The sequence below is a fragment of the Chinchilla lanigera genome, unplaced genomic scaffold, assembly GCF_000276665.1.
Source record: "Chinchilla lanigera isolate Chin_1 unplaced genomic scaffold, ChiLan1.0 scaffold00055, whole genome shotgun sequence".
In the NCBI taxonomy this organism is placed as follows: Eukaryota; Metazoa; Chordata; class Mammalia; order Rodentia; family Chinchillidae; genus Chinchilla; species Chinchilla lanigera.
The window spans coordinates 15,628,228-15,637,171 of NW_004955456.1; the positions used below are offsets into that span (position 1 = coordinate 15,628,228).

The 8,944-nt window shown below is 43.6% G+C and overlaps 1 protein-coding gene across 1 annotated transcript in view; it reads right to left on the reverse strand.

Moving 5' to 3' along the window:
* Positions 1-8,608, reverse strand: part of Cux1 (cut-like homeobox 1) — a gene marked incomplete in the record, with an annotated part of 344,274 nt that extends 335,666 nt beyond the window's left edge. Inside the window, 1 exon segment of the mRNA XM_013520550.1 lies at positions 8,196-8,608. Within this exon segment, the coding sequence (XP_013376004.1) occupies positions 8,196-8,501 (306 nt within the window).
* Positions 8,609-8,944: the final 336 nt, after the last annotated feature.

Sequence of the window (8,944 nt, forward strand, 5' to 3'; positions counted from 1 at the left end):
AGAATGGATCTCTGTCAACATGTTTGACCCAATTCTATCTTTTAAAATGTGGATTTTTGTTGTATGTGCCACAAATAAAACTATACATATTTTCGCCAATGTTATGCAAAGAAAGAATTTAATAAATGGGAGTAAAAATGAAACACATATTCTACCAGTGGTTTTCCAAATGCTGTCATTTTAATATAATTGATCTACCTTTCAAAGCATTAAAAAGGGTCCCAAGTTTGATTCCAGCACCACAAAAAAAAAAAAAAAAAAAAAGGCTGGGGATGCAGCTCAGTGGTAGTGTTCTTGCCTTGCATGTACACAGCCCTGAGTTTGATCCCCAGCACCACAAAAACAAACAAAAAAAAGAAAGAAAATTTTAAAGACAGAGGAAAAAAAATCAAGTTTCCATTCTTAAATTAACTATTTATGAAAGTTCCATATAAGAACACTGAGGAACTACCTTCTTGAGAGGCCACAGTGTTCAGATCCGAGCAGCAGTTACCAACTGTGGGGGACCTTGCCCTCAGGGCAGAGCAGGACAGCAGGTGCAGGGGCTGCAAGCACTTGTATGGTCAGGATAGCTAGAAGGTACCGTGGGCATTGCAATGGGTGCCAAGTAGGAAATCAGACGCACTGAAGGAGGGAGCCATCATTTAGGGGGAAGCCCTCAAAGTCCCCACCCTACATCAGTTCTCTTGGAAAGCCCTCTCCCATATCTGGCCAAGTGCACAGACCTGGGATCAACTTTTCCTCCTCTCCAGGTTCCCTCCAGCCCACTCCAAATCCCTCATATCCCCGAAGAAGCACAGCTTCTTCCCTACTAGGCAAGTGCTCCATCACAAGCTACACTCTCAGGCCAAACTTGATTCTTTTTGATATTGTGAAAGGTAGGTCAATTATATTAAAATGGCAGAGTCTGGAAAACCACTAATAGAATATGTGTTTTATTCTTACTCCTGTTTATTAAATTCTTTCTTTCCATACATTGATTAAAATACACACAATTGTATTTATGGCACATAAAACAAAAATCCATGCCTGATTTCCAAAACTTTCCTGCAGGCTCCAGAGTACCTTAGGCATACAGCTCCATCAAACGCATGTCCTGGCCATGTCACCCACTCCTCCAGGCGATCAACACAGGGACAAAGGAAGAATGCAATGTATGAAATCAGGAGGGATGCTCAGATGTAGAGGGAGTGTGAGGGAGTTTCCCCAAATGAGCAAGACTCTGGGATCATTCCTGCTGGGACGAAAGGTTTAGGTAAAGTGGAGACACACACCAAGAACTGTCTGGCAGCCTAAGGAATGCGGTCATCACCAGGTGTCAAAGTGAGCCACTGTGGATATTTTAAGAAAAGGCATGACATGATGAAATCAATGGTTTGGGAAAATTAATCTGGCAGCCGCATCTATAACGGATTGTGAACTGCTCTGAATGGTCAATTTTCAAACAAATAAAGACTATGCACTTGGGTTGTGTTGCATTAGAAAAACTTTCAATAAGCAGTCCCCAAACTGACTGCATGGACACGAAAAAATATTTCATTAAAGTATCAGCACATTATGACAGCATAATTACATACCAACACAGAGCCATGTTAAACAATCACAAACCACTTCTAATTCCCCTGACAATGACCTTCAACCATAACTGGCAACATCCTTCCTTTCTTACTCCCACGTTAACACTGACAAACTGGTACCAGGGCTGAGGACTGGGTGTAAGAAAAGAGATGATTGAGCTTGCCTTCTGAGACAGCCAGCTCCAGGTGACAGCTTTACAATTCCATGGCCCAGCATGCCAAAGTGCCGGGTCACCTCACAGGCCCTGTATTTACCCATGACTGTAAGGTCTGTGGCTAACCAAGTCACCTGGAAGAGGCGGCCTGCAGCAGCCCAAACTTCCTGTCTGGCTCCGTGATCCTGTACATGCTTCTGGAGCAGAAACACGACTCCCAACTTGAACTTGTCTCCTACTTGGCTGAATGATGTGATAGCATGCACTGTTGCAAAAGCAAGGAGGTGAGGTGCAGCTGTAATAAGCAGGTCCAGTAAATTAACATTTCTATACTTGCTTAAATGAATGCTCCCAAGCTCACAATTTTCTATTTCAAAGCTGTACAGCTTGTAACCTCTCTGCTGTGTGAACAGGAATGAAATCTGACTTATAGTTCTATTCATAGTTTTAGTTGTATGCTGGGGACTCAGAGCCTTTCCCTTTGAAATGTCTGTTCCAAAGGCCATTGCTATCCACTCTCTTGGCAAAGCTCGAACAGAACAATATAACACGAGACTAGTTCAAGTTCCAGGTCAACTACTACGTGGAAACAAAATACAGAATGCATTTCGCCATTACCTGTACACCTTTTGAAATGCTACAAAAAATGGTGATAGGAGCCACAGAATGTTCCTGTTCCCAAGGGGAGCACAAAAGTCTTTTCTCAACCTCATCAAAAATTAAATGTACATGGCAAGCGCAAGGTCGTGAGTTCGGTTCCCGGTACCGGAGAAAAACCAAAAAAAAAAAAAAAAAAAAAAAAAAAATTAAATGTACAATTCCCTCCAGCAAGAATTTTATTTGTAATTTTCATTTACATTGTAGCTTTCTTCCAAGAATCTCAAAATAACGGAGCGGCACAAATACTTAATGGTAAAAAAGGGGGAAAAAGTTGTCACAACATAAGAGAAGACAGGCGTGGCAGGGCAGGAGCAGGACAAGAGATGACAGGCAGAGGTGACAGCAGGAGCTCCAGGCTGGCAGTTGGTAGCTGAGGGCGGCTCCACAGCAGTCCTGCCTTAACCACCAACCTCAGGGCCTTGCTGATGTTCACAGCTTCAGGCTCTTCAAGAGAAGCGTTTACCTTTAGCGTCATGTACAAACTTTTATCAAATCATTTTTAGCTAAATAATAATTTCCCAAGGATAGAAGGGAAAGTGGCAATAAACCAAAAAACCTCACAGGTATAAAAGAACAAGTGAACAAAGGTAACTAAAATTAATTCACTTTTTTTTGGTCTTAGAAAAATAAAACTATGTTAGAAAATCAACATAGCCATAATTTATTAGTGGGGGAAAGACCCCGTCTAAGGAAGACTGTCTTGCTTGGAGAAGAAAAATGGGAAGAAGCTTTTGAGCTGTGGTTGCTTTTGTTTTCTTTCCCCCATATGCTGGGTGGACAGGATCTGAACATCTTTCATTTAGCACAGAGCTGTCAATGCCCAGATAAGTTTTTAGTAACAGTAAGAATGACATTCTATTTCTCACAATTTTGTAATATTCGCTTAAGAAACAGCTAATTTATCCATTTGTTTTTCCCTTGATCACACTCCAGACACCTCACAACCATAGGTAACTTTTTAAATAAATGTAAACTGCATTACCTTAAAAAAGAGTAAGTACAATCAAATAGAGCTGTCTGGACGAGAACAGGCCTTGTGTCGGTATATTCACGAAATGCTAAGGAAGAGCAAACTATATCCCTGGTGTTTCAGAGTTTAAACTCTGGTAATTTCCTCCTACATGAATTGCATAAATCACCAACAGTCAAGCCACATCCAAGGATTTCAAGTCTCAGCTGATGGAGGCTGCCTTATGGAAGACCTGGCGGACTCCAGAGTCTTACAAAGGTGTGGCCAGTTGCCTCGGCATTCCTTACTCAGTTTCACAAACACTTCTAATGGAAGGAAGCAGGACCTAGTCAGTTTCACTTACGGTGAATCTCCTTCCCAACTATTGGTTGGGTTGCTCTTCAGTGTCAGTAAACTCCTGGCAGGAATATTCCTACCCTTCCTCCCAATCTCCAGCCAGATTGGATTCCTCTAAATAGGAAGACCCCTGTGGGTAGAGAACCCTACCGATCCCCTGTGGGGCTCAGGCAACCCTGTGGCCACAGAAATTCCTGGGACTCCTGGGACCTAGGGCTCTATTAAATACAAAAATTCTACCAACAGCCTGGGGCCTCTTACAGTAAGGAAAAACCTTCAGACTAACATGAAGAAACTGACAGCCTGTATTTTGTGCATTAACATCATTCTATGGGAATTTAATTACAGCAAGAAAGAGAATTATTTTTATCGGAGATCTGTTTGCTTTTTAAAGGAAAAATTCTTGAGGGAAAATTAGATGTCTTTCAAATGGAATTGTTCACCCTCTTTTTAATTGTCATATTATGTGCATAGGTCATAGCATAAGCACTTTTTAAAAATCTGTAAGTCATAACACAGGTGCTTCGAAGTTGCTTTAGGAATGGCACAAATGAGGGCAATGGCTCATGTTCTCCCTTAATTCCAGTTTACTTCCTGCAGGGACACCTCCTTCCCTGCCAGAGGCTGCTCTCTTCAACCAGTTTTCTCAGCATCTCGGTGAAGAAAGCAGGACCCACTGCAGCTCAGCAACCCCAAAACTGCAGCAGTACCAGCACTCATAAGTAAACCTTAGTTGTCTTCCAGAAACATACATCTACACACAAACCAAGACCTGCTTCCCAAACAGAGCAAAACCAGGACTATGAAGAGGCTTTTAGGAACACATTTTGAAAACTAGAACAGGAAAGATGACAGACAATTCAGAGGAGCCCATCATTAGTATTTTATTGAAATAATGCCTCAAACCAAGTTAATATTTTTCAGCTGCAATTAAAGTTTACATCTCTAAACATAGGACTCTTAAGGAAAGTATCTTCTCTTTGAATTCTAAACCACTGTCAGGGTATAAAAATGCATCTACACACTCCGGTCAATAAATGTTTACTAAATCAGAAGTCACAAACTCACAATTTCTTTGCTATAAAAGTTATACAAGACAGGTAATAAATCATTCAATAATGCCAGTAGAATTCCCTTTTCACTCTATAATCTGCAAATATACAATTCTCTCAGTGTCCAGGCATCCACAAGCATCCAGGCCCTAAAATGTCCAGTGTTACTGGAACGTCCAGGTAAATAGTTGTGGGGTATAATGAGAGGCTGTGGAGCCCTTCTACAAATAGTGTCCACACAATGAGTAGCCACAAGTAAAAAGTGTCCCATGCTTGGCTATTGTAAGATTCAAATACAAGATTCCAGGAATTCCACCTGTTTCCAATTAGATACCAGAATTGCTTGAGTGTTTAAACTACGTGTTCACTTGCTACTTACACGAAACAATTCTTCCGGGTTTTTTGAACACTTTAAATATGCTAAAATAAGATTAAGGGTCTCGTTTAAACAACCAGAGGCAGAGAAATTTCAGTTGAAACTAAAACTATCTCTGCAGCAATAACACAGAGCTTCAGACAAAACAAAAGGACTAGGTAGACACATTTCTGTCTTTAATGATTACTAATAAAAATCAGACTTTTCATGGGCACAACAATTATATTTTTAAGTTACATATTTAAAAACAGCAATTTATGATCTTGTATGCTAGAATAACTTTTATAGTAACTATATATACCATTTGTGCTATAACACAGAAGATACCGGTCTTTCAAATACTGCATGTGAAATTTACATGAACCAAACGTGTGAACTATATAAAAGGGGAACATGGGTTGGAATTGAGCCTAGCTCTGTAGGATTTTTTGTACAATGGATTTCTCCTTTAAAAATTTACAATTTTTCCCCTAACAAATTTGTCCTTCTTTCATCTCACTACAGAACTAAAACAAAACTGGATTTTTCTACTTTCAGCCTTGTTACTAGGACAGACTGTGGTATCACAGAGCACACAATACTGTATCTGCACAGTTCCCACACAAATCCTGGCAGATTTTTTTATTTGACAGCAACAGAGAAGACATTTTGAACAGCCATCAAATGTCGTGGGCTCAATGAGGTCCCCATTCGGCACCTTTAAGGTTAGCTAGGAGGATTAGGGAAGAATAATCCTGGAGAAGAGCAGGTTGTTTCAAACTTTCCTGAGTTAGCTAATTACTGACATACACAAAATTGGGGATGCAAAAGGACCCCTGTGCACTCAGCTGTCTCAGGAGGTGCTGTGGTTAATTTTATTCCTGCAATGACTTACCTTTAAAAAAATACATGTGATTTCACCTAGGCGAAAACTTCAAGCAACTGATAATGAACTCTTCATACCCCCAATCTCTAAGACACTAATACAACAAAAAGAGGAGCAGTGGCAGTATTGTTTGTTTATTCATTACTCTATTGAAGACACTATGAGATACCTTAATTAAAATAAAAGATTTATTATAGGGAACAGTCTTAGACAGCTGGTGACATACACACTTCCATGACAGGAAAAAACAAAAGCAAACAGAAAACAGACTCCGGGCAAAACTTAAAATTGTTTTCTGATACTGAAAAAAAGGACAACTTTTAAAGTTCACTGTGGCAGAGGACCCTTAAAGGGGAAAACGGGTCCCCATGCAAGGACAACGCTGCAAAGAGAAGCTATGGCTAGCAGGCCCTATCCCAAAATATTCAGAACTCCACAATCACGTAACAGAGTTACGTGAGCTTGTTTTAAGAAAGTGTCCTCTTTTCAAACGTGTAGTTAAAAGATAAATTTATACAATGGTGTTTTTCTTACTTTAAAAAAAGTCTGGTTTTTACAAGTCTGGGATAGGATAAAAACTTGTCCAACTAGTCTTAGCTACGCCAAAGCACCGAAACTTCCATAGCACAAACCTTTGGGACTAAAAAGGAAACCAAGGCGAGCACAGTTTCCAGACGCCCTCTTCCTGGGCTTTCACTCCAAGTCCCCACAGTGGCTTTGTGGCTTCAAGACTCAAGAAGCAGAGGGACAAGAACGTGACCATGACTCACCGAGGCACTGAAGAGGTACAGAACTGCCCGATCTTTTCTGGACCCACTTAAGTCTCTAACTTGGTCAGACCAGCTGAGTCCAGCCTCTCTGCCTTCAGGTGGCAATGGCCACAGCAGACACTGGACTTGCAGGCACCCCCGTCTCAGTGTAAGTCTGGAGAGAGAAGAGTCTGAAACTAAAGAACTCTTGCTCAAACTGCAGTTTCAGTGGCTCACCTACTGTGTATAGGAACTGAGTGAACGCTCCCAGACACCAACTCAAAGACCTCCCTAAGACCCAGAGAAAGGACCAGTCTGGCCTTATACATGAACTTTGACATTCCGTGTCCAAATGACATCTTTAAACATGCAGCTGAACAGCCACAGGAAATCATCTAAGGCCAAATCATTATCTACCCACCAAAAGGCAACGGATGTTGGGTAAAAAGAATGCTGCTCAGAGAAAGGATTTTGTATCATGCTGCTGCGTTTTCCAGATCAACATAGAATTCATTCAGTAAACTGCCAGGGAAGCTTAATCAAATCCTACAGCCACACAGTTAAATGTCCCCATGATTCCCCAAAGAAGTAGCTAATCAATGGGGAAGGGGAGGTGTGTTTATATGGAGTCCATAAAATCTAATAACTCTCTAGAAACCAAATCCATTTCCCAGGCAGTTCTCCCTGGATGCTTAAAAAAAAAAAAAAAAAAAAAAAAAAAAAAAAACTTCACTGATATTAAGCTAGGACGTCACATTTAGGAAGACAAGAGGTGGGGGGAATATTAAGGTTTGTCTCTTAAAACTCCAGAACGGGTTTTACAGTAAGCACAGGAATTAAATTATGGTAAAAGGGAGCTATTTTTACTAAAACAGGGTAGACCAATTTATCAAAAATGCCATTCGGCTGTGTTCATTACATTCAGGAATCTAATTTACACAATAGACACTTTGGAGTAATCTATTTTAGTCAATAAATACTCAAACTCCTTTAAGTTCTAATCTTATCGGAAATACATACTTTACATACTCTTCTTCCTAGTTAAGCGAGAAATCTGAGGAAATTTCATAACGACTATGAGTCTGCTCTATCGTTTTTTTTTTTTTTTTACGTAGGCAAGGGCGGAAAACAAGGGCATACAATTAAAGTTGCCAGACTCCACTTACATACGTTTTAATCCAATCCACTTCACTTCTTACAAGCCTGCATGTGTAGTCAGTTGTCTGCTTTACTACCACAGGTGCTGTAGGTGACTATCATCAGTCCCCCGCGTTAACAAAGTTCAGCCAAGTTCACCTCGGTGCACACCTTACAGGCTGGAGCAGCAGTGGTTCCCTAGGGACGCTGCGGGACCTCAGGGAGCACCAAGCCGCCCCGGGTCTTTTTAAAGCCACACGACTAACTCCCTCCCGGGTCCCCAGTGTTCACAGTGCTTCTGGCCCACGAGCCGCTCACCTTCAACTTGGCTCCAGCTACACACAACATCCACCTGGCTGAGTCCCGGGGTTGTCCAGCCACCGCGAGCGCGGAGCAGGCACTGGCGGGGCGGACCCTAAGGACGCGCCTCTCCTCCGGGTGGGGGCTGCCAGGCAGGAGCGCACCCCCTGAGCACCGCGACAGCTCGGGCGTCAGATAGCGTTCCTGGGGCTCGGCGCCGGAACCACTTGCCCGCACGCCACAGTCTATTGGGGGCCCCGCGGCTTTGCTTTCCAGAACCCGGACCGAGAAGGAATCTCGGAGCGGAGCCGCCGCGCGCTCCATAGGGCCTGCTGACCCTGCAGCGGACAAGACCCCCCCTTCCCGGTCACCCCGAGGAAGGGGCTGGAATGGAGCGCACCGCGGATCTCCCGGGGGCCGCGGGAGTCCCCGCGCGCGCACCAAGGGCCGCGCTGTCTGACCCGCCGCAGAGAGGAAGCGCGCCCCCCGCACAGGCAGCCGCTCGGGGAAAGTTGCAGCCTCCTCCGGGTCCCGGACGTCGCGATCCACCACACCGCGCGCGGGACGCCCCCGCCACCCCTTGTCAAGTTTCCCCGAAGCGCCCCGGCGGGATCCCCAGGGCGCGGACCGGCAGCTCTGCGCCACTCGCGCAGGCACACAAAAGAGCGGGGCGGCTGCGGATGGCCCCCGGGGCGCTCCCCGGACGTAAACAAACCGGGGGTCCGCGCCTGTTACCCGAGAGGCGGCGGCGGTGGAGAAGCCTGCTG